This window comes from Amblyomma americanum, chromosome 11, assembly GCF_052857255.1.
Source record: "Amblyomma americanum isolate KBUSLIRL-KWMA chromosome 11, ASM5285725v1, whole genome shotgun sequence".
Lineage (NCBI taxonomy): Eukaryota > Metazoa > Arthropoda > Arachnida > Ixodida > Ixodidae > Amblyomma > Amblyomma americanum.
The window spans coordinates 49,947,449-49,975,439 of record NC_135507.1 but is presented as its reverse complement, the minus strand read 5'-3'; the positions used below and the strand labels follow the sequence as shown (position 1 = coordinate 49,975,439).

The 27,991-nt window shown below is 46.5% G+C and overlaps 2 protein-coding genes and 1 long non-coding RNA gene across 3 annotated transcripts in view; 2 read left to right on the top strand and 1 right to left on the bottom strand.

Moving 5' to 3' along the window:
• The first annotated feature begins 287 nt into the window (after positions 1-287).
• On the top strand, positions 288-2,569 carry LOC144110302 (uncharacterized). The gene is made up of 2 exons (XR_013309795.1): positions 288-2,280; positions 2,372-2,569. It is a non-coding gene; the product is annotated as an uncharacterized LOC144110302 (long non-coding RNA).
• A 9,743-nt stretch (positions 2,570-12,312) lies between these two features.
• LOC144110937 (uncharacterized) lies at positions 12,313-13,712 on the bottom strand. Its single transcript, XM_077644007.1, has 2 exons — positions 13,090-13,712; positions 12,313-13,006 (listed from the first exon to the last, which is right to left on the bottom strand). The coding sequence occupies exons 1-2, from the start codon at positions 13,276-13,278 to the stop codon at positions 12,755-12,757; spliced, it is 441 nt and encodes a 146-aa protein (XP_077500133.1). The 5' UTR covers positions 13,279-13,712; the 3' UTR covers positions 12,313-12,754.
• LOC144109595 (uncharacterized) overlaps positions 13,709-27,991 on the top strand; it is a 56,270-nt gene continuing 41,987 nt past the window's right edge. The window contains exon 1 of the mRNA XM_077642413.1: positions 13,709-14,523. The gene's annotated coding sequence lies outside the window, so the exon portion shown is untranslated. The remainder of the gene's footprint in view (positions 14,524-27,991) is intronic.

Genomic DNA, 27,991 nt, shown 5'->3' with positions numbered 1-27,991 from the left:
GAGGAACAAGGGGCAACCTGTTGTTCGCTTGTACAAAGAGCAGGCAGTTGTTGACCCAACGAATACCTTTAGTACAAAAGACTTTGCTCTTGCCTTAATGACGGAGCCACAGGAAGAGCTGCTGAAAGTTCTAGGTACAGGAACAGTCTGTGTTGATTCCACACATGGAACAACGGGGTACCAATTTGAACTGGTGACTGTTCTGGTGCTGGATGAATATGGAGCAGGATTGCCTATGGCTTACTTCATCTACAGCACGATTAATGAGAAAACCCTATCAGCATTTTTTGAATCCCTGAAGTCCTCCACAGGAGCCCTGTCAGCTAGAACTTTCATGACAGATGATGCATCCGAATACTTCAAGGCCTGGTCAACAGTCATGGGCCCACCTCAACATCGACTACTCTGCACATGGCATGTGGACAAAAACTGGAAGCGAAGGATTTCTGAGAAGATAAAAGGAAAAGAACTCGCAGTAGATGTTTACCATGCTGTTCGTACACTGCTAGAGTGCCCAAAAAAAGACGAAGTGGCTGAGCTTCTCGAGTCATTTCTTGCCAACAAAGATCCCAGGCTTCAGGAGTTTATTCAGTACTTCAGAGGAAATTATGCTCACCGCCTGGAGATGTGGGCCTACAGTTTTCGAACTGGACTTGGCATCAACACAAACATGTATCTTGAAAGGATGCACAGGACTTTAAAGCATAGTTTCCTGGAAGGTAAGAAGAATCATCGTGTTGACAGGCTCATCACTGCACTGATGGACATGACATACGAGTCTTTGATGAAGAGGTTACAACACATTGTGAAAGCAAAGAGAACGAGCAAGATGAGCCGGATCGAGAAGAACCACAGATCTGCTGTGGCAATTACTACACCTGCCAAGAGGAATGAAGATGGAACATGGACTGTGCAATCCCAGTCCACAAGAGGCCTCACATACAGGATTTCAAAAGAGAAAGGTAGTGCCTGCTGCCCTCTGAAGTGCAGCGAGTGCATGGTGTGTGTGCATAGCTATTCATGTGATTGTGAGGAGCACGAATGAGCTTGACGATCTGCAAACACATTCACTGTGTGGTCATCGCTGGCGCACCTGAAGGAAGAGATCAGAAGATCCTGAAAGCTACTGAAGCAGTGTCATCCAATTCAAAGGCAAGCGAGGCTTTCCACATTTTGGAAAGTGTTCAAACAGCAGAAGCCTCTACAAGCATGACAAAATCTGACTTGGTCTTGGCCAAGATGGAATTGCTCAAAGAGTATGTCGCAGAGCAAGAAATTCCTCAAGAAGTGCACAACAAGGCCAGCAAGCTTTTGGACCCTGTACTGAAGATTTATGAAGGCACTAAGAAGCAAGAAATGCCCCACACATCAAGGGAGCCTGCAAACAAGAAAATCGAACACCAAGTCAGGTTTCATTCCACTAAGAAGCAGAGGCTGTCCAGCTCAGGTACAAGTTTTTCAAAGCCAACTGAGCTTCAGAAGGAGAACATAAAAAAGCAAATCCTTAACAGCAATGATGAGGCAACTGTTATAATAACATCTCCAGGACACAACTACATATGAAAGATGAGATCGACTCTATGGCACTCTCTTCTGGTTTACAACCCGTCTACAAGTTCATCTGTGTACTTTAGACCTCACCTATGAGGTGTGCAGCCGTCTCGAACCAGATGGATGGTGTGTGCGTTAGAGCGCGAGAGGCACCTCCATACTGGCCATATATGCTGCAGGTAAGTATATTTTCCTTTCAGCAGCAGCTTTGTGGTACCAGTAGGATGGTGTGTGCGTTAGAGCGCGAGAGGCACCTCCATACTGGCCATATATGCTGCAGGTAAGTATATTTTCCTTTCAGCTCAGTGTGTTGCACACTTAAACAACTGAAGCGAAACCTACAGCACAATGGTTTCTCTGCATCTGGCTTAGCCAGACCATTTTTTTCTCTCGGCAGAACCTGACTGCTAGAGAGCGCGTCTCCCAGGTGGCGGATAGGGAGGCTCTTACCAAGCACCTGAAGTGTGCAGCTTGCAAAAGGCACAATAAGTTTGATTAAATGAGGGAACCTTCTGGCATGGTGTGTCTTATAAGTACAGAGTGCTCGGTAAGAGTGGTGCGTGCACCCGCGGACCAACAGGGGTTTCACTGCCTTGACACATTCCCCACCTGTACATGCTTCCTTTTTCCTCAGGTCCATGGCTACACATTGCTGGCAATTCACAAAGTTGCTGTTAGGGTGCAACTTGATGCAGACATTTTCTGAACAACTCTGCTAAGTGGCACATGGTACTATTATGCGCTGTCAAATAAGAGTTCAGTGTGTGCAGAGCTAAAAGCGACGACTGTTCTAATTTGCGCTGTTGTGATTGTCTTTCAGGTGACAAACAACCAAAGAGACGTGAAGACAACATTGATGGCCTTTCATGATTGTACTGAAGATGTCATTAGCATCAGTTATTGAAATACTTGGAAGATCGCAACTTATACTATGCCTTACCTTTCCTTCAGATTCTAGTATATTGCAATCTGCCTGTCATAGCACAGAAATAAACCTATATTTATTTTGTTCCTGCAACTGCGTTGTCGTCCAATCTCTTTGCAGGTACATGCATCCAGAGATTTGAATTTATTACCAGCATTGTCTGGCGTGCAGTGCAGAAATAAACAAAGCTGCAACACTTTTTAAAGATGCATTGTCACCACAAGCAATCGTAAATTATTTTTCCAATAAAAACAATCTATACATTGTAGATTGTTTACATATTTTCTTAAGCACCCACATAAATTAAAGTAGATAAATTGAGGTGTGACAACTGAACAGATGTGTGAATTGAGATATGGTTAAGTGAGTGCACAAAATAGACAAAGGGACCACAATAACACTGTTCATAACACTGCTCAAAATGCTATACTGTTGCAGTACTGTAGAATCTGCAGAAAGGGCCACACAGCATTTCACTGAGTTAATAGGTAAGATAGATTAGCCTGCATTCATAGTGACAGTCATTAGAACAGCTGCATGGCAAACTCTTTAAGAATGCATCCAAGTCATCAGAGCCTTTTTTTATTAAATAATTATTGCATTAGCACTGCACAAATATTTACTGTTTACATTACAATAGACTACATTGGTAACAATAGCTTGGATTATCATCTCCTGATATGCGTATACAGTTGAGCTTAAAGTGGTATAGACACAAAATTTTTGCTTACATCTTCTTTGAAATGATGCATCAAACATTAGTATAGACGGGTCATCACTTGACATTTGCCTACGGCCGCTAAATAATTTGTAACAATGTCACTAATTAGGTTACATTGTTCACGATACAAAATGTGTGATGCATGTTCTAGGTTTGGGCTAGGATTAGTGTAATGTATGCAAGTCATTTTTCATTTACAGGAGCTTATTCTAGATGTTCAATAAAGCCCAGGAAGGTGTTAGCAGAACACACAGTTATTCTTTTGATTCCATGACAGGTATGACTTAAGATGAACACCAAGATATTTATATCTTGTGATAAGCACGCTAATAGCTGTTATCTGGAAACTATCTGGAGGATATTCGGGTACTCTGTGAATGATGAATTCAGCATTAGAGACATTAAGGAGCAAGAAATTGTTTCATCGAGATGTGACCTTTAATATTAGCAGTCCATATGAGCAATCACACTGAGGTAAATCAAAGCATCATCAGTGAATAATCTAGTCATGCAGACAATCTTATATTACGTGTCGATCAACGACTGGTTCCATGTGATGAGTATAGGGTAAACTGTGCTTGATGACCTGCTTCAATTCGAACTTCCTCCCCCATAAAAAGTAATGCTGATATTCATATGCCCATACACACGCCCATGCCAATATTCATATGCCCATACACAGAGTGTTTAGCGTGGGAGAGTTGAGATGCAAATATGCAGCAGTATGCAGGCCTCCATTACATTTCTGCTACAAAACAGCTCGAATGAGTTCTGCACCAATTGCGTGAATTAATTATCAACTCTTGCAGGAGAAAATATACAATTTAGATTTCAACAACATATATCATACAAATGCTCACACTGAATTCGAAAATTTTGCTGAGGCTCTTGAGTCTGCCATATCGAAATGCACATTATGCACTACCCGTAGGTACGAACAATTCTTTGTGGCTGTGGATGAATCAGAACATACTTGAGGCTATACAAGAGAAGGATCAATGGTATCGTAAGTGGAAACGTCAAAAAGAAAACATTTGTTATTCAAACAAGTTCAGATCCTCCAGAAACTATGGAGTGGCATTAATACAGATGAGAAAGAAAGAATACAACTGTATGCTAATACAGAAAGCAGAAGGAAACTCCTGAAAAATGTGGGATTTGGGAAATAGCATAATCGGTAGACAGTTAAAACAGCGCGTAGTTCCTGAACACATTGATGAAAACACAGTTGATAGGTTTGATAATTCCTTCACAAACATTGGCCCTGAGTTTGTAGCTCATATCCCTAATCTACCATGCTCTGTTAATGACCCTTGTGTTCATGACACCTTCTTACCGCAAGCTGTTGCCGATTGTGACATCACAGCAATCAAGAAAACTCGTTGCAAACAAGGCAACCAGACATGACGGGATTACTTTGAGAGCATTAAAGAGAACATCCACCAACTTGCTCCACTCCTATCAATAATAATGGATCATGCAGTTTACGAAGGTATTTATGCAAATATTTTGAGGATCGCTGCAGCTATACCAGTTCACAAACAAGGATAGTAATGATTCAGGCAGTTACCGTCCAATCTCGGTTTTGAGTATCATTAACACTGTGTTCGAAAAACTTGTCGGAAAGCAACTAAATGACTACTTGGAGAGAACTAGAATCATATCTCACTGTCAACAAGGCTTCAGAAATAACAGGTCTACATCTACAGCAGTAATGGCATTGTCTCAAGAGTTATGTTCATCTTTGCATAATTATGAAATGTCTGCAGCCTTGTTCCTAGACTTAAAGAAAGCATTTGATACTGTTAATCATAACATTTAATTTAATTCACAAGCTAATGAAATATCTGCAGCCTTGTTCCTAGACTTAAAGAAAGCATCTGATACTGTTAATCATAACATTTTAATTCACAAGCTAGAGCACTATGGTTTTAGGGATTCCACTCTTGATTTCTTTACAAGCTACATTACTAACAGAAAACAATTTTTCCACATAAAACACTTAAAATCATCTCGACAGCCTGTGTGTGCTGGAGTGCCTCCAGGGGTCAGTCTTAGGCCCTGTGCTGTTGAGTGTTGCTTGCTAATACTTTGTTCACTGATAATTTATAACCAAGTTTCATGTTGGCATCTTCTGTTGCTGTAATAACAAATGTGTGCATTGGGCCTATACTAGCTTCGGCTATTGACCCAGCAGTTTTTGCAAACGTTTTGTAGTATCTGAAGTTAAAAGAAAGTACATGCTCTGAATTAAGCATCTGTGATCACGACCACTGGTAGAGCCGGGTCAAACAAGTGCATTACGTCACAAGTTGAAAGTAGTTGCTTCACTTCATGAAAGCTTTGAACTGCCTCAGAGTCCCAAGCGAAAGCAACGTAGTGTCACAAGAGCCTGCGCAGAGGCTCAACAACACCTGCATAGTGAGACCACAATTGGGACCACTTGTTAAAACCACTTGTTTTGAGGTGGCACCACTTGAAAACAAGTGGGACCGTTTGGAATCCCACTTCATATTTGGAATCATTGTCTATAAAGTGGGGACATTTGGAATCCCACTTCATAGACACCTCGAATTGCCATGAACTACTTAAGCGCACACTCCAAGGGAATGTTGAAAATCCGCTGCAGCACGAAGAGGCTCATGACTGAAAAAATGCAGATGCAGGAACCATTGGAAGCAAGCTGTTGTCAATGCACAGTGTTTAGAGTAAATGGTACCACAGGCCCACAAAGCGCAGATTTTGTTTAAAAAATCGGCCGTCTTGTTAGCATCAATGCCGCAGTGTCCAGGTATCCAGTGAAAGCGCATTTCTTTAACATGTAGTGGAATGAAAAATCTTAGAGAATGGCCCAGAAGAGCGTCCTTCGAGCCTTCGAGTGAGTCAGGACAGAAAGGCTGTCAGCAAGTATAATGACATCAGTAACGATGCAAGAGACCTTATCTATAGGGCCAACTGAACCCCTAGAAAATGAACAGCGAATATAGGTGTATAATCAGGGGCCCGAAACGAATAACTGCAATCTAGAGCCAATAGCTGCCTATAGGCGACTTCATGCAAACATTTAAAGTGAAAGCCTTTAATGGCTCTCGTTATCCATCCGTCCGCGAAATCTGTCACACTATGACGTCATCAATGGTATAATAATTGATATAACCCATATAGTCTTAGTAATTAAGAAGTAATTGGTGATTAGAAATTGCGCATTAGTTTGTAATTACACATTAATTTGTGAAGTAAATTAATAGCTCAAAACGAAACGTTAAAAATAAAAATAAATAACAATTTTAAAGAAACAAAAATAAAAAGGAAAATTAACTTATGTGACAATGCAGTTTCAGAAGCGAAAAATTAAAAATAATTAAATAAAAATTAAAAGAAGCAGCCACAGTGGGCGCAGAAAGGCTTTCGCCTCGCGCACTTTACATCGCCAAAGTGACCACTGAATTTTAAAAAAAAAGTGCCTCTTCGTACAAGCGATTAATCGCCTTTTCCCGGTTCGCCCTGCACCTTCGAGCAACAATTTCATCTTATGAAGTTGTCCGACGCAACGCCAGAAACGAGCTGATCACGAACAACAGTGTTCACGGAATTGTCGAAGTCGCAGTTCTACGCAGGTTCGCGTAACTGAGCAATGTAAACCTGCAGCTGACAGGCTCGCCAGGGTTCTGTAAACATATCTTGAACCGCGGTAGCGTTCCGTCGTGGCTGAGGACAGACGGTTGCAAGTGCTGAGCGCGGTTTGAAACGTATCTTCGCCTTTCGTAACTTCACTTATGGCGAATTCCACTGGTGGATCTGAAGTGAGGCGCTCGAATCGCAAAAGAGCGCCCCAAACCGCCTCGGAGCAGATCCGCCACTGGTCGGCGTATCAACCTTGTGAGCTCCGTTGGAACGGAGTTGCTCCAATCGACCAGCGGAATTCGCGCGGTCGGTCCAGGTCGACCAGTTGAACTCGAATTCGTCGTCGCGGAGCAAGAAAAGCTGCTCCAGCACGACCAGTGGAAATCGCCATTAATTTAGGTCCCTGCTCCTTCATTTTGCGCTCGTGGCAGGAGGCGTTAATTGCGGAACGACGCTGACCTTCGACGCCGCGCGACTGCAAAGGCATGGCTTTGCGCCGGGTTGCAGCAAACTCAGGCCAGACGCCTCTAAGTAGGTAGAAAACAGTGCCTTCCACTGGTTCCATGGTACTGGTGACTGGCCCGGTGTTTCTAGGAATGTACGAGGGGGCGTAAGATCCCGTGCAACTACCTCGTCGACACGTTGTTGTATTGTAGATGCAAGATCGAACGACACACCGGAGCGAGCGATGTCATGATGACGCCAAGTTTCCGCCGAACCCCCCCCTCTACTTTTCTTGCGTCACGTATACGTGGTGTCAAGAGACATGCATGTGACTGAAACTCTGAAGAAGCGAAACTGAAAGTAAGACAACCGAAACTGAAAATAAGAGAAGAGAAACTGAAACTGCCGCACAGTTCATTGCCTGATGGACACATGCAGTATCACGTATTATTTAACGTCTTCATAAAACCGCTGTTTGTTCTACTATAGGATTAGCAGCATTAGTATATGTTTGCTATTAATGACACCCAGGTAATGAACATGATTTACCAACTTAAGTAGTGTTGGTTCTGGTGTAACACACGAAAAATTTATAGGCATGCCTTTGTGTATATGCCCGAAATGAAATTGTGAAGCAAGCCTTGAAACTGCCTGTGCATTTCTCATAAAAAAAAAGAAAAACATTATCTTGTTTTCAAAGCATGCGTGTCATCTATATCAGATGTGACTAATGTTGAGCTATAACTTTAAATGGCTCATGCTGGCTGCCATCAAAAATCACTTTTTTTATTCAACAAACCTCATAACTCATTTCTGTCACGAAAGCAACGAAATGCTTCACTTATATCTCATTGCTTTGGTGCAGTCATGGTTCATTATGCAATGTAAAATCTGATTCACGAATATTTTTGTTACTTGTTGCACGATACGTTTGTTCCTGAAATTCAGCACATCCACCAGTATTGCGTTCCCGCGCGGCTTTCTTTTTTTTAACTGAGTACAGGTGAATAGCCACCGGATTCTTGGCTGATCGCCCAGTGTAGGTATGTGCCATCTTTTGATAGGCTAACAACATCAACAAAATTCGTCTTTCACTTCCAATCATGTGTGCTGCGGTATACTTTTTCTTCGACTTTGTATTGATTCCATCCGTAGTAGGCATGGGAGGCATTGGCCACGCTATCAGCTTCCGCAAGTTAGGTTCACGCAGAATTTGTTAGCTCCGCTTCAAGTTGATCTGATCTCCTTGCAACGAGTTGCTGAAGAAAACGGGTGGACGGGGCAGTGCGGGAAGAAGAGTCGTCGAAGGAAGACATTTGTAATGTTTCTTGAATATAGCCAAAGTTTCTGTTACCGTTATTCAGTTTTTGTCCCCCTGTGATTTATCAGCTATTATTCGAACCCCCAAAGTTTAAAGTTCAAAGTAGTAGCATTACTTTTAAATTCAGAAGAAGCTACTAAACATTACAATTGGGATATATTCGCAGGATCTGGCTTGGAGGTATTCTGTTTGTATCCCTGATTATTCTCCTATATTCTTCGTAGATTTTTTGGTTATTTTGGCTCTTCTCTTAATTCCCAGGCATGTAGCTTGAGTTCTCATTCTTGCAGACTGCCTTTCAGTTCTAGTCTCCAAAATTCCGGAAAATCGTTATTGAATTGGTCGCTTAGGTTTTATGTTCCGTGCACAGTGCGTGAGATCCACTTGGTCTGAGTACCTGCCTATTCGGGTGTTTATTTTAACGAGGTGGCTGATTTATTGGCAAGGTCAGCTCTCAGCGCTCCTGTAATCTTTCCTGTCCTTCACCTCATTATGTTGAAAACTTCACGTTTCCAGCGGTTCCAACATATTTCAGCCAGCTTGAGTGATCCGTTGCTCAATACCGTGGATTTTCACCACTTAAATTACCCATGGAATGTCCAGTGGTGTAAATCAAGGCGTTGCGAGGTGTCAGTGACGCTTCTGCGATGCAAAATCCCTCACTTAAATTTATACTTGCGCCGATGCGGGTTCGCTGCGACAAACCTTTGTGTCTCATGTGGGCAAGTTGAAACAATAGGTCATTTTCTCGTCTCTTGCCGGCGGTTCGCAGTTCAAGGAAAGCAGTATTAGGAGGTCCCTCTTTCGAGGTTAGGCCTCCCTCTATCTCTTCCAGTTCTTCTCTCGTTCGGTGCGAGCGCCAAGGAATTCCCGTTAAGCAGTGTTTGTGGCTACCTTCATGATCGCATAAGTGCGACTGATCGGTCACCTTGTTAGCTGCATACAAAATTCTGTTGCATGTCTAAAATGCTTGATTCTATTCTCGGTAATTCATATTTCCTAAATTTTATTGAATTTTCCAATTTTTATTCTGATTCAGTCTTCTACGCCGCCGCCTCACGTCTTTTTTTCCCCCGTGCAAATATTTCATTGGCAATCTCCACTGTACCTTGGCAAATCCCCCCGCGTGGGTATGTGCCATATATATTTACTGACGTGAAGAAGAGTGTGGGCTACGAACACTGTCTGTACTTGTGCTCTTCCTTTTATTTGTTGTCTGTTTGCATTGTAAGGCATTAATAGGTAGAAAGGCATGCACGTAATGGGCATACCCTGTACGCATGAATGCGGAAGATGGTCATGGTTGTCCAAGCATTGCCATCAAAGCAACGGGACCTTCAAGAAACAGCTAGGATATGGTTGTGACCCCTCACATGCAGTGATACTCACACAATTTGAAAATGTTGCAAGTTACAGCAGTCCCGTGGTTATATCGCTGCAAAACAATTAAGCTAGCCCATTCATGCGGAAATATTTTTAGAGGCTGCCAAAAAGGAACATGTCAAAAAGTTACACGTCCTGTTTCATTGTGTTTGAAATGAGGCTTAAGATTAAATTAATGTTACAAATACGCGCTGAAGAAATGAAACGATTAAACTCTCATGTGAAGGAAATACAAAAGGGTATATTTACGAAAACTTATTTACAAGCTAAAATAGCATCGCACACACACTCTCACGGGTTCCTTGTCGTCTGTGAGTCGCCTCCAAGCGCTGCAGGCTACCGCGCACCTGCAGTGTACCGGAAGCGCACACACACACAAACACACACACTCTCACGCGCACACGTGCATGGGTCCACTTGAAAGGAGACGCCGCACGGCTCTCCGGTTCGTACTTCTGGCAGCGGCGGCATTTCCCGCGGCCCTAACGACCACACCAATAAGCTAACGAAGCGGGCGCCCATCGGTCCGTTCGCAGAACGGAGGGTGCCGCCAAGGACGCACTCCCGCACCGAAAGCACACATGCGGGCACAAAAGAACGCTCGCTGCGCAGAACGACACTCGCAGAGAAACACGTGTATATGAGAAATGGCCCCTTCTTACAAATGATGGTGGTAAACGAAATGAACAAGCAACTGCTGTGCAATCCATGCACTGTCATGCAGTACTTACACAATCACAGTCCAGTGACTGCAGAGCGGTCTGCAACCAGTAACTTGCAAAAAAACTATACTATGCAGCGAGCTTGTTTGCACGGTATTTGTTACATTTATCGAACGATCACATGAAATTGGTACGGCTATTTCTACACAGTGCATTTCCTAAAGACTCCTTTCTGCCATACTGTACTTTTTACCCAAAATGCTTCTTACAGAGTCATAAATTGTTACGTACGCGTATAAAGATGTTTGTAGCAGGTGTGTGAGCCTGAACAAAAAAAAAAACCTTTTATTTTCCTTAATTCTTCAGTATTCCTGATTATGACGACATATGGGCATTTATATGTTAGTACAATTTTTTTCACGCATCACAATTAACTGATGCACCGATGTGTTTGGTACACATTCATCTTCAGACATTTCATGTCTGTTTGGTCAAAAAAATACGAAATAATAGTTGACTGCATTAGTTTTGACTACCATCACACAGCATGCTCTTGAAATTCCTCTAGCTGTTGTACAGAAGTCTGTAATTGGCTTCATTGCATAGCTTCATACTTGAACCATTTAAACTCTGCAAACTGTTCTTTTTACCGCACATGGCGACATGGCATGCGAAGCCGCGTGGGAACGGGCGAGGAGGATTCGGAGGTACAGCTGCAACTTCGCTGGAATCCAAAGAAAGCTAGGCACTTGTCACGGTTAATTTCGGAAAGGCGGCTATGCCCCAGTAAAGTTGCGTAAGGTCTTTCCTTGCAGACCTTACTAAGTTCCTTCACTTCGCACCAGAAATGCTCACCGCCCGATTTTCACGGCAATGAATAAGCTTGCAAGGAATGTTATCGGCGGTCGCACGTGCATGACAATCTTTTCGACATGCGTGACGATGCCCACCGAAGGCATTTCAGGCTGTCGAAGGGACTTGTACGCTGGCTAAGCGAAGAGCGCGGAACATGCGTCACTGACAGCCCCCTTCCTTTCGCCGTCTTGTCCATCGTGCGTCGCGCCGAGCCCGACAAAGAAAAGGCCGTCACCCCCCCCCCCCTTCTGAATCGAGGGGCGGGGGGGGGGGGGGCGGAAATTCCGCAAATAGTTTCCCAGAGGCATCCTTTTTTTTTTCATGGGGTCAAGGAAGGTGGCCCAAACAGTGCGAGGCAACGTTCTCTGTTCATTCTAGAGAAGCAAGCTTACACTGCAAAATTAAACCTTGTCTTTCTCTTCCAAATGCAATTAACTAGGAGTCCTGTCCAAAACCATTTCAGGTTGTTATGTGGGCACCCCCAACCTTTTTTATTTCCGTGTAACTCCAGCACTTCTTCACCTTTGTCATTGTAGCCGCTATTGTTCAAGTACCATGCAACATCTTGTTATTAAAGGACCTTTTTAATTGGAAATGAGAGCATGTGCACAGGGTGGAAAGCGCGTGATCTGCCAGGAAACACTAAAGCGGCCCCGAGAAGGGATCTTTATTAAGGATGCCAGCCATCTTGGGCCTCTCCACTTGGCAACGACGACAAAGCGTGTGCGGTCCCTATGGTTAGGCCCCAGCTGTGGAAGCCATCCTCGGACACGACCATGACCTTCGACATCTGATGTTTTTATTTAAAAACACAGGGACCAAAGTCGTGCTGTATGCAGTGCAATCGCCATGTGGTTCCATAATCATCCATTTAGCCCGGCTCTTTGGACGGATTCAGGAAACGACTGAAAAGAACAAAAGTAACGAGCAAACAAAGGTGCGGTGCATAAAAGTTAGAACGTAAAGAGACGAAGGCACGCTGCGCTAATGCTGTAGCGAGGTCTAACATGTAAAATTTCGCGGCTGGCGTCGATTTCTACAAAGCGCGAGTAGTGCCTACGGAAATAAACAAAGGCGCACTGGAGATGGGTAAGTCTGTATACAAGCACGAGTTTTTGTCTCTACCAGCGATTTACTAGCTCACACCGCGCGATTTTGATGTCTGGCTTCGATTTCGACAGAGAGGGAATACGGGCACGAAACGGGACGCTCGCGATCTGCCAGGAAACAATGAGGTGGCCCTAAAAAGGGCCGTTTGCAGGAGCACTTCAACCGCGACCTGCAGCGGCGTGGCGGCGCGGTGAGCAGTAGGCCCACAGTGGTCCGTCTTGTGCCCTTTGGCTCCGCACCGACGACACCGGTGCACGACGTACACCTCTCCTGGTCTTGCCCTTGAAGCCGACGCTATCCCTGGTCCGTAGATCTTGACGAGGGCCGCGACGATAATCTTTCTGGTCGATGCCCCGGTCTGCGGCAAACAAGGACAGCATCGGCTCGCCAGAAGCATCCAGGAAACGATGCTGCAAAAAAAGTTACGTTACAAGCGCCGCAATTTGGCGAGTTCTGCACGAGAAAACTTGCGAAAACGTTGTTCAACCCTTACCTCGTGATTGAGAACGTGCACGCCAGACAAGCGCTTCATCGTGGCTGTCAGACGGCGGTTCAGATGGCGACGCCGGCGGTCCTCAAACCGCACCTTATGTGGGTCGTCGTAATGGAGTTGCAAAATTTTGAACACCAGCACGACGTGCTCCTGCAGCAGGAAAACGAGGTCCTGGAATGCGCAAGGCATGTAGGTAAGCGGTACAGCACTTCATGAAGCGAAATTTGAGATAAAATGCGTACCTTTATGTCGCTGGCGATTTCTCGCGGGTCAGCGCCTTTTGGGGGTCGTCGCAATGTCGTGGAAGCAAGAACTGTACAGAAATTTCAGCTGGCTGCGCCGACGAGCGCACCACGCAAAAAAAAAAAAGCCATACCTGGACAGCTTCCGAAACGCGCGCGCCGCCGCCTACGCTCACGAAGAGAATGCCCGCAGACCACGCACGCCCGGCGGCCGGCCAGCCGGCCCTAGCGATTCCCTAGGCACTCTAGGGACAGGCCGAGAGAGGCGCGGCGAACCCACGTCCGGTTGAGAACGAGGGAGAAGCAGAAAAACGTCACGGAGAAGCGCATCCCATCGACCAATCAGCGTTTCCAGCCCACCTGCACCGAAACGCTTCTAGGAGGGGACACTGGTGGGGGCGCTGCGTATCCCACGATGCAACGCGTGGTGGTGTTCCTGGTGATTATTATGAAGCTTGTGAATCATGGCTGTGATCCAACAGGAGGCTGCTCCGCGTTGCCGCCGCGGGCTGTTGTTTCCCGTTCGTCCGCCGCGCAGCTGAGTCGCGTGCGCCTGCCAAGTTTTTGCTAATCTCGAGCGTGCGGCGCCCCCCTCCCCATTGTTTGCGTGCGAACCTCGGCGGCGACGAGAGGAGCATCGTCTGCTATTGTAGTACGCTACGGCCCGCTATCGTCGTCTGCACCTGGATCGTGGACCTCCAGTTGTGCTGGAAGCAAGTCGGCAAACCTCCCTCATCGCTCGGCCAACGCAAGGCGTGGGAGAGATTATAGTGGTCGGGTAATCATGTTTCCGGCCGCTCCGTGCGTTTTTTGTGCGGACACACCGACTTGCTTCGCCGTTCTGAACGACGTGCTGCACAGCCGACCGTCGAAGTCGACGTGCCGCTGTGTGTGCCATAAACAACGAGTGTTGTGGTGTTTTTAGCGCCGCCGTCGAAAAGGAACAGGCCTTACCGCAACTTTGCGCATCGGCGGAAACGACGTTGGAAAGAAACAAGACTTGGTGCGGGCTCAAAATCAGCGATCGCAGGATATTTTGCTTCCTTCGTGCTTCCTCGCTTCTTTTTTAGTGCTTTTGTGTCAGTAGTGTTCCGCTTGCAATTTTTTTTTTTTCAACGACGACGGCTCGACCGACTTGCTTCGACGATGGCCTTCGTCGTGAACAAGTTTGCGCGCCGCCTCTCGAAGTCGGGTAAGTTTTTTCGTATTTTATTTTTTTTCTCCCACCTCTACGTTCATTTCAGCGCAGCTCGCGTTATTGCTAAAACGCATATCTGAAAGCTGCGCATAAATTGACCCTGTCACGCGCGCCTCCCTCTCTTCGAGTTTGCCGCGGGGTGCAATTGTCGCAGCTGGAGATCCTTTGCATGCGCGCGACACGGGGTGATAATGCGCCCTCCTTTTGCTTTGCGCGAGAAAAATAAAGAAGGAATCTGTGCTGGCCGTATCAGAGGTGACGAAGCCAGGTTATACACGCGGAGGCACTGTTTTCGCAATGATAACTACACTTGTCCCGCGCGGAGTTGTGCAGTCCCTGCGGATGTGCATTCGCTGGACGTGCCTCACAGCACATTAGTTCCCACTCAGCGGCAATCGAGTACTTCCATTCTGTCGTTGCTTGGTTGGGTAAGTCTCCAAAACGTGCGGAAGACCTTCACGCAACACATTTGGGTCCCGGAGGTTGCGCGAACTCCTTCCCGTCATCACGCTACTGGCGCGTGTAAAGAATGTATGACCGAAACCATGCACGAACCATTCATCGCGTCGCGATACAACGCGCGCTGATGTTTATTTCTTTTCATCGCATATGATCAAAGCTCGAGCGCTACCTACGCAGCATATTCCGGGTCTATGCGGACGTGTAGTACCTGATGCATTCAAGCGTTGCATGCTGTGATTAAGAGCGCTGCGAACCATGCGACGCCCGATGCAGACGATCGACAGGGCGATGTCGTCTGCAAACGGGCTTTGTACTTCGATGCAGATGTGTATGCACCGTACGTAGCGTCGTCCGCATAGCTGGTCAAGCGTTGCAGGCGACAGACTGTGTGGCACGGTGGGTGAAAGCCAATTATAGTCGTTTGCAAGCGGCATTTCAGCGCTAATTAATTATTGCACAACGGTGTGTGCTTCAAGGCTGAGCTACAGGTTTACGACCCCCAAGGCTGCGCGCCTCACCTGCTTGACGTGAGGTGTCATTTCGACAACTTTCACGTCTTGGGTTTGTTGCATAACAGGCACCGAGGTCGAGTTTTGAAGTGAGTGCTCCATTTCATCAGTGTTGTGTTGCAGCATTAATGTACGCTAGAGCTTTCAGTAGTTCATGTCCAGCTTTCTCGGGCGAAAATTTCGAAAATTGGAAAATTTTAAGACACTGTTATGGAAATATTGAAGGTAATGGTTCATTATTGTGATATTTAGCAAAATCTTTCTTTTAAAATGTTTCCATCGATCACATCGAACAGTTAAGACTGCCATAGAAAACCAATGGGTACGCTTTTGACGATAGCAAAAACGTGAATAGAAAAAAATACGAGACTGCCCTCGGGTGATCTGAGGTTATATTCATCGTCATAGCGAAATCGTACATTATATGAAAAATTGCATTCAGTAACAGTTCCTGCTCAAAAATGCTTTTGTCCAGAATTGCTGGGTATGGGATGGTGAAACGCATCAAAAGAAACAAGCTGGCATAGTAAACGTTGAGTTAATGTATTGCAGAATTAGGCCGCACTTGCTTTACGTAACTAAGCTGCAATTTACTGTTGCATGTGCCTTACATTTAAGCATGTGTATTAACCATAGCTGCCTCTCACTGCATTGTTCGTTGTATGCACTGTGTGCAAATGTCGCTGGGATGGGCTCCTTGTTGTCAAGCCACTTGTGCGGTTATCGCAAGGTGAGCTGCAAGGTGAAGCGCTGTAGTTGCCTTTACTCGCTCCGTCTTGCTGATTATGCAGCTGCTGTTTTTCTGAGGTGTACGCGATAGGTAGCACTTGATTGTACTGCTGCGAATTGCCTGACTACAGCACCCGCACAAGTTTCTAAATATAGCTCATACCTGAGTGCCTCTTGGGAAGCCATGAAGGCTCTTTGAAAAAACATATTTACTCGCTTTGCTACCCAAGCCAGTGAATATGTTTCCATAGGGACGTCTCCGAAACTTTTTCTGCACATAGCATTACTTCGTGTCTTATAAAGCTACCACTGTTCAATTTGACCTCGTAATCTACAGTACTACATAGAACATGCAGTAATTCATATAAACCACATGCATGGACATTCAAATTGTATACGTGGTGCATATAACTTAATGTTAGTCATAGTGCAAGAAGGAATGGAAACTAGTAAGCCAAAACAGAATATTCATAACAAAACCTCTCTTTGTTTCACATGACTTCATGTTATAGTATTCATTAATTTTTGATTGTAGCATCTTTCTGTACTCTTACCTGTCGTTCAGTTTGCAGCTTCAATACTTTTGCTCATTTATTCGTGTGTGCCTAAGTTTCAAAAACGTTAGTTTATGTTTGCTCAATGCAACATATGTTATGTGAGCGGCAGTCCTTTTTTCCATGTTTTATTAATGATTATAGCGTTGTTTATTTCCTGTACAGAAATACAAATGTCGGCTTGCCACAACCTCAGAAGGCTTGACTGGCACGCCGGGCAGCATGTAACACAACAGGCACGTACTGTCACTGGTTTTATTATAAAAGGAAGGGCTGCAATAAAGGCAGTAAAAGCAATAGAAACTATTATAACTGAAATTTGTATAAGGAATTGGATGGCTTTTGGAGCTGGAGTTGAATATTATCTGGCAAGACTTGCCTTTCCTGTATGATGTATGTACAGGCCATAAAAGGAAAAAACACTTGGAAAGGTGCATGCACCTGTAGTGGTATTGTTTACCAGTGACATGGAAAGATGTACAAGAAAGAAGGTTTTCATAGGCATGGCTCTGGTGAGAAAATTTTCTTCTCAGGAAAATGAAACCTGCTTGCTCGTCAGGGTGTCTGTTTGGGTTGACGAGAAAAGTTGTACACAGAGTGCTGCATAAAGAATGCATACTTCAGCAGTGCTTATAGGTATTTGGCTATTTAATTCAGCAAAAACCAAAATGGTTTATCTTGAGGTAGTTCTTTTTCTACATTTTCTTCACAGTTTGTGTCTGACATGCTCTTTTTTATTGATTATTGATGCTTTTCTCTTTTCTTCTTATACGGTTGAGAAATGCATGCCTTTGATCTGTCATTGAAGTTCTGCTGTCTAAAGTTTTCTTGGGCAGCTAAGTTTGCATGAAATGCACTCCTGTTGGACAGTGCTGGTAGACAGTCATTATCATTCTTTAATGGTTAGTGACCTTTTACATGCCCAAGCCGCAGTGTGGGCTGGGAGGCAGGCTGTAGTAGAGAGCTCCAAAGTAATTTGGACATTCTGGTGTTTTCGACTCGCTACGGCAGCTACGGCGAAGCCAGTGCCGTTAACACCAGAGAAAGTCCCGCACATCGTACTATGCATCGTCGCCACTTACGTACATGGCTTGAGGCGTGAAGGGATAGCATTTATCGTGGACAGCCTGTGTCGAACAGCCGCCGTGTTGGTGGGCCGGGGCCACGGGGAAAGCATGCGCGCTTACCTGATATATTTATCTCCACCTGGTCCGATGTGCACATAGTAGGTGGTCACAGTCACTGCGTTAGCTCTTTAGGGAACTGGTTGGAATCACAGTCGTACATAGACAGACATGGACGGCAGCACAATATGTGCTTAGTGGGCTTGTTGGGTGACTACTGCAAAGAACTTACGCCCAGGGCAGGGGTGGGGGTGGGGGGGGGGAAGTGCTGGTTTTTTCTGGTGGACGGTGGCACAGCACCCTGAGACATGGCTTCCAATGCTGTCATAGCGACCTCCATTGTTATGAAAACCAGCTTGCACCATGGAATCTATTTTTTGGCCACATGCGGTTCTTGCACTGGCACCACACATCACACGGGCGTTTTTGCATTTTGCCTGCGGTGAACTGTGGCCAGTATCCATGTCCGCTATTTCCTGCGGCAAGTGAAGACTGGTGCTCACAGCCCTATGGAGTTTTATGTGGTTACTATTGCTTTACTCAATTTACTATTACAGTAATTTCAGAAACTCTGTTCAACCCAATGTTTGGATACAGTACCGAACACAGTTTAGAGGCATGGAGAAGGCACAGGGTACAATCGCTTGCAGGGGACGGAGTGCGCCACATGATGGCGCATTAAGAAAAATAGTGGTTTCTGAGACAAGGAAATGGCGCAATAACCGTCTCGCTTCTCGGTGGACACCTCAACAGCGCCGCGAAGGAAGCCAGGAAGGTGGAAGTGAAAGAAAAAAAGAGGTGCCGAAGTGGAGGGCTCCGGAATATTTTCGACCACCTGGGGATCTTTCAAATTCACATGCCACCGCTGCCTTTTACGTTTCGCCTCCATCGAAACGCGGCCCGTGTGCTGTGCGATCCTCAGATGGTCGGGATCCTCCACTATGCGGCACCTCTTTCATGGTGCACCATGCAAATGCGTGAGGCACCATTTGCTACCCGTACAGCATTTACATTTGCGTCAAGCCTTTCCGTCCACTAGCCACGTGTCTCGCCGCGGAAAGCGTGGCGGACATAAAAACAATAAAGGAATGCACCGCCTCAATCACGTGGAGGCGGTTTTGTTTTTATCGGGGGCTTGGTGGCAAAGCTTCAAAAACGTCACGTGGTGTGATCGGTTGTACGGTTCTTTTCTTCCTCCTTGGCCGTAGACGTCGCACGTGTGGCCGTACGGCTCCTCTTAAGTGCCGCTCGAGTGTCTCGTCGACATCCGCTGCGCGGGTAGGCTCGCTGAACGTGGGCAGCGTTTAATTGACCTTCAAGTGCCGTCCGTCGCTCTGTAAGTCAGGTCACATGACGGAACTTGGCTGCCACAAATAGCTAGTGCTTTGCTTCTCAAGAGGCAAAGGCTAATAGAGACCTTTAGCAAAGCGGAGACGTACTGTAGTCGGATACAACTAAAAAACGCAGCGGCTTTTACCCCCCTCAAACGATCCCCTTCCAGCCAATGGCGTGCGACAACGCAGGGAGCGGTAGATGAAAGGAGCTTGCCTCTGTGGTCGGGGACAGACCCTTCTCTCCATTCTGGCGCCACTCCCTGGGAAATCCGCTGCGTTCTTGAGTTGTATCCGACTATAGATATAGAGTAGACGTGCACTCGTTTACCGGATGCCTCCTGCGCATGCCCAATGGCCACGCCCCTGCTATAAACTGGTATATACCCGCCGCGGTGGCTCAGTGGTTAGGGCGCTCGGCTACTGATCCGGAGTTCCCGGGTTCGAACCCGACCGCGGCGGCTGCGTTTTTATGGAGGCAAAACGCTAAGGCGCCCGTGTGCTGTGCGATGTCAGTGCAGGTTAAATATCCCCAGGTGGTCGAAATTATTCCGGAGCCCTCCACTACGGCACCTATCTCTTCCTTCCCTCTTACACTCCCTCCTTTATCCCTTCCCTTACGCGCGGTTCAGGTGCCCAACGATATACGAGACAGATACTGCGTCATTTCCTTTCCCCCAAAACCAATTATTATAAACTGGTATACGTCTGAACTATGTACCGGAGGTAAAGAGAAGCTTTCTGCGCCATAGTAATACCAGTGTTGGTGGACGTCACAAATTTTGCGAATCAAATCCTGTTAACTAATAAAGCGATGAACCCGGTTCTAATAATTGACTTTTTAACTATTGCCGATAGGCGCCTGATTGTAGTTAGAGACTTGTAGCCGACCGTTAGTATTAGCCATATTTAAATTAAAAGTAATAACCATTTTTGAAATTTCTGAAACGTGAATACCCTCGCCGCTATGGCTCAACAAATTTGATCATTTCTCGCGCCATTCGATGTTCCCATTGAAGTGATTTTAATGCACGTTGAATCAGTGGGTCGTTAATTTTGTGTCTCTTTGCGTGCAGGCACCATGGCGGCACCGGAAATGGTTAGTGCAACCACCTATCGCGTGCTTTAATCCATACTGGCCGACTGTTATGATAGCACCGTTGAGAACATGGATATAAGCCTGCTACGGTTGAGAGTCGTCAGTTGTTCAAGCTGGCCGAAGGAAAGTGATTTGCTCCGGAAGGGAAAACGCCAAGCAGCGTGCTGTAGAGCGAATCGTGTGCGGGACGACATTCCCCACCGTAGTTGTCGACAGGTGATTTAGAGTCGCTGGAGTGCAAAGCGTGCCTCTCCTATAGATTTCCTCCACTTAACCATGTCCTTCGTCAAGCTCCTTGTCCTCATCTCCTTACCTGACCCTTTTCCGCCCTTTGCAGAGCGTCCCTTCCCCTGTCCACTTTCCCATCCCCACGGTCCATCGACCATCTGCTGTGTGCGTTACGCGTCCCGCGTAATCCCGTTTCCCCATCTTCATTTCAGCCATTGCACACCCTAAACAAGACTAAACCAATATGGGAGTAAAAGGGAGTACAAACCCGAATACAACTGCACGGGAGTAAAAAGGGAATAAGCTGTTTAACGCACTCCATTCTATACAAAGGAGTGTGCTGGGGATGGCTTTCTCTCTTTCTGTTGTTTAGAGTGTATCAGCAGCCGGGCTCTCTTCTCAGATTCAAAATGTTCTCTTTCTGTCCTCATGTTATGCTTCCGTCGTCTCTTGAAGAGACCGGGATGGAAACTACTCCATACAATAATCGCTTTGCCCTATGTGCCTGCCTTGTGAACTTTTTTTTTTCTAGTTCGCGCTAACTTGTCTCCCACGAGGCAGAGTTCTGTTAATTGTAAAAATCGATTCTGCGGGTCTTTCTGGCACCCGCCGTGGTGGCTCAGTGGTTAGGGCGCTCGGCTACTGATCCGGAGTTCCCGGGCTCGAACCCGACCGCTGCGGCTGCGTTTTTATGGAGGCAAAACGCGAAGGCGCCCGTGTGCTGTGCGATGTCAGTGCGCGTTAAAGATCCCCAGGTGGTTGAAATTATTCCGGAGCCCTCAACTACGGCACCTCTCTCTTCCTTTTCTTCTTTCACTCCTTCTTCTGTCCCTTCCCTCACTGCGCGGTTCAGGTGTCCAACGATATACGAGACAGATACTGTGCCATTTCCTTTCCTCAAAAAACCAATATTTTTTTCTGGCCTCGCTGATGCTTGTTTGGCAGGGAAAGACGCGTTTATTGGTGAAAAAAGAAATTAGACCTAAAATTGGTCCCCTTTCCCACGCCATTTGATTCAACGTTTTGAAAATTGAAAATTGTTTTTTTTTTGGGGGGGGGGGGGGAAAGGAAGTGGCGCAATGTTTGTTTCACATATCGGTGACACCTGAACCGCGTCCTAAGGGAAGGGATAAAGGAGGGATTGAAAGAAGAAAGGAAGAAAGAGGTGCCGTAGTGGAGGGCTCTGGAATAATTTCGACCACCTGGGGATTTTTAGCGTGCACTGACATATCGTACAGCACACGGGCGCCTTTGCGTTTCGCCTCCATCGAAACGCGACCGCCGCGGTCGGGTTCGCGCCCGGGTACTCCGGATCAGTAGCCGAGCGCTCTAACCACTGAGCCACCGCAGCGGGTAAAGGAACTTTTTGTGTTTTTGTTATGAGGCTGCGGTAATGTATCGGTACATGCTAACTTCAGTTACCTTTAATTACCTCAGTGTACCTTTTAATTTTACTTTCCATCGCTCGTTGTGCTATCCTTGGCATTGTTTCGATCGTCTTCATCATCCTATCCTTACAAAAACCTTATTTAGACAGTCTATAGACTGTCCATAGACTTCTATCTATAAAGTAGATAGAACACTCTGTATAGACAAACCCTAGAGAACAGTCAATAGTCAATACAAATCTATAGACAGTCTATAGACAATGTATAGATTTATGGCCATACACTTTCAGCTGACTTTTGTCTATACGCGGTCTATAGACTATGAGTAGACAAAAATAAATATCTATAGGAAGGGAATAGAGCCTATAAGAAGTGTATGACTGTCTATAGACCATTTTTGTGAGGGTAGTTTCCGCCTCGCAGGCGATTATTGTTATTATATATGCATCGCTTATATCGGTAATCCGCTGAGCATCGCCTCGTAGCCTGCGTATAGTCAACCTCTCAGCCTACCATGCGGCATGGTTTCGATTCAGGTCACGCGCTGCGCTGTTGCACGCTGGTTGTGGTGGTGGTGACGCACACCTCGAGTCCCATTCGACGCAGCCTTGATTGTAAAGAAGATAGAGCCACTTCGTGAATATAGATGGCGTGCCGTGATGACGTCCCGCGTATCCTGCTTGACTTCGCGAATGCCGGGGAAATCCCCGTCAGCCCTAGGGATCCTGAGCTTGCTTGCTTGCTTGCGCGCCTCATATGGTGTTTTAGCCGATGATCGAGGATCCCCCGCTTTGGAAATGCAAATTTTATATCCGACCGAACGGAACACGTGCCGGTTGAGAACCGGTTTGTGGTATACAAAACTTGCACTGCTGCGTTGTCGATAGGAAAGGGAAAAATGACGGCTCGAATGCAACGGGGAAGAGTGATTCGTCCCTTTGTTTATTTATTTATTTGGTTATATATTAGTTCCCGCCCGCCACATGAGAGGTGGGTGGGGAGCACGGCAGTTATGACAAGAAATGGTTTTCGGTGGCAGACTTGAATTGTTGAACATCTGTTAAAGAAGCGACGTGGCCGGGTGTCGTCCTGAGCGCAGTTCTACCACCGAGCAATCCCCGGCTTCGAACCCGACCGCGGCGGCTGCGTTTTTATGGAGGCAAAACGCTAAGGCGCCCGTGTGCTGTGCGATGTCAGTGCACGTTAAAGATGCCCAGGTGGTCGAAATTATTCCGGAGCCCTCCACTACGGCACATCTTTCTTCATTCACTCGCTCCTTTATCCCTTCCCTTACGGCGCAGTTCGAGTGTCCAGCGATACATGAGACAGATACTGCGCCATTTCCTTTCCCCAAAACCAATTATTATTATTATTATTATCAAGCCAATCACACAACACTAACCCCGTCTGGGACCATTGCTGGCCATAATTTTCTTACCCGTCGCATCGCTGGCGTTTTCATGTCGACGTCTCTTCCAGTTCTACCGACCATACCTGTTTTATGGCACAGGAGGTTTACAGGTTGGGGGTAACGTAATTGAGAATCGCAGCTGATCGTGATTTTCATTTTATTTGGCGTGCTGTGCGATGTCAGTGCACGTTCAAGATCCCCAGGTGGTCGAAATTATTCCGGAGCCCCCCCCCCCTCTACGGGCACCTCTTTCTTCCTTGTTCTTTCACTTCCCTCCTTTATCCCTTCCCTTACAACGCGGTTCAGGTTCCCCGCTAAGATGTGACATATACTGCGCCATTTCCTGTCCCCAAAAATCAAATTTTTGAATTTACCTGAAGGTGCCTCGCAGAGCAGACAGGACACATACCTATATACGTAAAGAGAAAGGGACAGCATAGCACAGTACAGCAATAACTAAAGCTCGACCAACCATGCTCAGTCCAAGTAAAGTAACGTTAATAACAACAACAATAAAAGCTAGCAGCAATATTAACGACTTATTCCACTGGCCTTTTCTCTGATGAGTTCACCACTTGCAGGTCTCCCTGAGGACATCATCGTGGCTTCCTTAACTCGGTACATTATCAGGGAACTGGGGGCAGCGCCCAGCCAGTGTTCCGTAAAAACGCTGGTTAAGCCTAACTGCCTATATACCGCTTCAGTGGCAGCCACTCGGTCTTTCTTTCTTTCTTTCTTTCTTTCCTTTCTTTCTTTCTTTCTTTTTTCTTTCTTTCTTTCTTTCTTTCTTTCTTTCTTACGTCACGGATGTTGTCAATGCGCAATTTTTAATGTTCAAACCCTATTGAAAACGATAGAAAATTTTCTGTTTGTCACAATAGGTTTTCCTGTGGTATTTTGTGACTATACAACAGAACTTCTTGTAGTAACACCAGGACTCTCTGCCTATCTGCGGCGTTGGCCGGCGCAGTTCGGCCTAGAATCGCTGCCGGTCATCTCCTTTTCCGCTCGGATGAAGGAGGGAGAGGAGAAGGGGATGGTGGCCTAATCCTTTGGTGGGATTTGCACAGGCTGGGGATGGGAGTGCAGCGGATTATAGACAGGCTGATGCTGGGGCCGGATAATGGACTGTAAGGGGGCGAGGGAGAGAGGGGAGCTTAGGCCTCTGTGTCTCTCCGCACCCCTCCTCGAACTGCGGCGCCTGTGCTGTCCGAGATAAGGAGGTCTTAGATAGAGGGGGCGTGCCTGTCTGACCGCGTGCGTAGCAGGCATTTCCGTTCAAATAGGTGCAGTGTTGCGGATGCTACTGTGGCGGGTTTTCGACCTGGAACAATGAAGTCGGAGAGGAGGCGTTCGTTATGTCTGGATTATTGCCCCCCCTGGGCTGACCGCAACGTGCGCTCGTTGTCTGCCTTACTTCTCACCATAGGGCAAGCTGTTTAAAATGGCGTTGTTCGGGAACGTTCGCTGAGATAGAGAGAAATGGCGTAATGTCTGTAGAGGACTCGTAACACTGGTGAAAATTACCCACAACTTTATCGGCTTCTGAGAGGAGGTCTCGTTTCTTTTTTTTTGCAGCGTCATTTGTTAAAGGGTTTCTTGTGCAGGAGATAGCGTCGTTCGCACGAAATAACGCCGTAATCATGCGACCACTATTGGTGACGGTCATACAGAGTTGGCCACACTGATGGGCCCATGTGAATCATTGTGTGATTCGGTAATTGTCAGTGGCCTTCTGCGGAATTTGGATCGCTCGCACAAATGGCGTTGCCTTCACTAAGTCATGAGCGGTGATGCAATTATTCACATTAAGGGGCTATGTCCTCATTGCCATGTGACCTGTTAAATATAAATGGCGTCTGGGAGTGTGTGAATATCGTCAGTGACTTCATCGTCGATCGTGGTGGGCACACTGCCCTCTGTCATCGGTCACGTATACCCCCATGGATCACGTGAACCATTGGTCACATTCATATTGTCATATTCCTCGTCATGGTATACGTCGAGTGACCGAGCCGCCGCGGTGGACTCAGTGGTTGTGGTGCCCGGCTGCTGACCCGAAAGACGCGGGTTCGATCCCGGCCGCGTCGGTAGTTTCGATGGAGGCGAAATGCTAGAGGCCCGTGTACTGTGCAATATCAGTGCACGTCAAAGAACCCCAGGGGGTCGAAATTTCCTGAGCCCTCCACTACAGCCTTCCTCCTATCTTGAGTCGCTTTTTGACGTTAAACCCCCATAAAACCGCCATGTGACCGAATAAGCCTGGCTCTTGCAATATGCATGTCCCTGACCCGTTACATGATCCGACCCTCTTAGTACGTGACGGCCGAATGACGTGTGGTCACATTATGTGGACACGTAATGTGACCTTCAGCCTTGTTCTTCCAAGCTGCTCTTGACGGTGTATAATTAGTCGCCGCGACTATAGAGAGCCGTTCTGCACTGCGGCCGAATCGGCGAACACTTCGTTCGCCCGCATACAGACCGCTCCATTATGTCCCCGCCTCCGAAACCTGTCGCATGGCTTCGCTTTCCAACGTAATTGGGTTTCGGTTCGAAATCCCGTTTTGCCCTCTGGACTTTTTTTTTTCACTCGGAAAGAGCTGGACCTTCTCTAAAATTGATTTGAGTGCTTCCTTTTTAGCGGTGAATTTTTCATCCTCTCCTCGATTTTTTTTTCACTTGGGGCGTGTGGCATGCTTTAATGCTGATTAAGGCCATTTCTGCCTGGCTGTCGTTTTCTTCTCTCTATTATTATTACTATTATTTTGATGACCTGCACATATGGACACATATAACACGGAAAAAAGTCCGAAGTTTTCTTCCCGAAAACAATGGAGAACACAAGAGAGAAACGAGCCTATAAGCTTTAGGCAGCGCATCCCCGTATGACAAAGATGCATGTGGTCGAATAAGGCTTTTTGGAGGGCTAGTTGGTGCATAAAGTTAAGTGAAGGAAACAGCGCTAAAGACAGGGACGTGCCACGTCCCTGTCTTTTGCGCTGTTTCCTTCACTTTACGCATATGGTGAAATCTGTGGCAAAGTCGGAGAAGGGGGAGGGTGTATAATAATAATAATAATAACGCAGATACTGCGCCATTTCCTTTCCTCAAAACCAGTTTTCCTCCATCGAAACGGGTGCTTTTGCGTTTCGATGGATGCGGAATAATAATAATAATTGGTTTTTGGGGAAACGAAATGGCGCAGTATGTCTCATATATCGTTGGACACCTGAACCGCGCCGCAAGGGAAGGGATCAAGGAGGGAGTGAAAGAAGAAAGGAAGAAAGAGACGCCGTAGTGGAGGGCTCCGGAATAATTTCGACCACCTGGGGATCTTTAACGTGCACTGACATCGCACAGCACACGGGCGCCTTAGCGTTTTTCCTCCATAAGAACGCAGCCGCCGCGGTCGGGTTCGAACCCGGGAACTCCGGATCAGTAGTCGAGCGCCCTAACCACTGAGCCACCGCGGCGGGGCACGATGGATGCGGAAAAATTTGAAAATTGGTTTTTGGGGAAAGGAAATGGCGCAGTATCTGTCACAGATATCGTTGGACAACCGAACCGCGCCGTAAGGGAAGGGACAGAGGAGGGAGTGAAAGAAGAAAAGGAAGAAAGAGGTGCCGTAGTGGAGGGCTCCGGAATAATTTCGACCACCTGGGGATATTTTGAAAAGGAATTCCGTTACATCCTGTATTTGTGCGTAGTGCATACTACCCCCTACCCCTATCCTTTCTTATTATAGATCCCCCCGTTCTTTCCCTCTCCCTGTCCTTTCATTCCCGCTATTCGCAGCTCAGGCGCTTCAGGTTTCGATGGCAGATGCCGCGGCTAGCAGCATCTTTTCCCTCCATTGTTATTTTTATTAATAAGTAGCGACTAGCAACAACTGCATGCGTCTTATCAAGTTGAGTTCCACGGAGGTACAGAGAGCATTATTAAAAGCGGTAGCAAATGTATGTAAGTGTGCTGCCGATTTCTTTCTCTCCTTTTTTCTTTATTTCCTCGCATATTTCGAACCTTTCGCAACGCCGCCTGGTGTACATGGCAGTATGTAGACGGTATGTGCGCTCAACCGTGCACGTTGGCGGCGACGTCGGCGGTGTAGAGAGATCCTGCTCGTCGCGTGACGATGCGTTGAAGCTAAGCGGAGCGTAATATTTTCTTTTAAAAAATTTGTAACGTTGAACGCCTCTCGGCCGAGGCTGGAACAGGGGGAGTCTTTTGGATTGCGCCACAGCGGCAGATAAAGACCGCGATCCTGAAAGCTGGGCGCCGCAAATGGACCGTTGTGATGGGCGCACTTCTCTCTCTCTCTCTCCATATTTCTGCCTATCCCTTTCTCACGTCTCTCTCTCTCTCTCTCTCTCTCTCTGTGCTTTCTTCGAGGTTCCATCAGCGTCAAGTGAAACGTGAACAGGGGGAAAAAAGTACAAGAATTATTGCCTGCTGGAAGAGAAATGCAAATGGATTACATTAACGCTTTGATAAAAGCTGTTTTTGTAAAAAGTAAAAGTCAACTGCGCTAGTGATGATGCGTTCCTCAACCAATATCTTCCCACTTTGCTGTTCGAGGCTCAGAATTGTCTCGTTCGCATTTCGTCTGACGCGGATAGTAATAGGG

Bases quoted from the DNA above. Each gene is read 5' to 3' on its own strand.
- LOC144110937 (XM_077644007.1), bottom strand. From the start codon at position 13,278: ATGCCTTGCGCATTCCAGGACCTCGTTTTCCTGCTGCAGGAGCACGTC. The intron at 13,007-13,089 runs GTAAGGGTTGAA...CTTTTTTTGCAG, and splicing joins TGCACGTTCTCAATCACGAG to CATCGTTTCCTGGATGCTTC.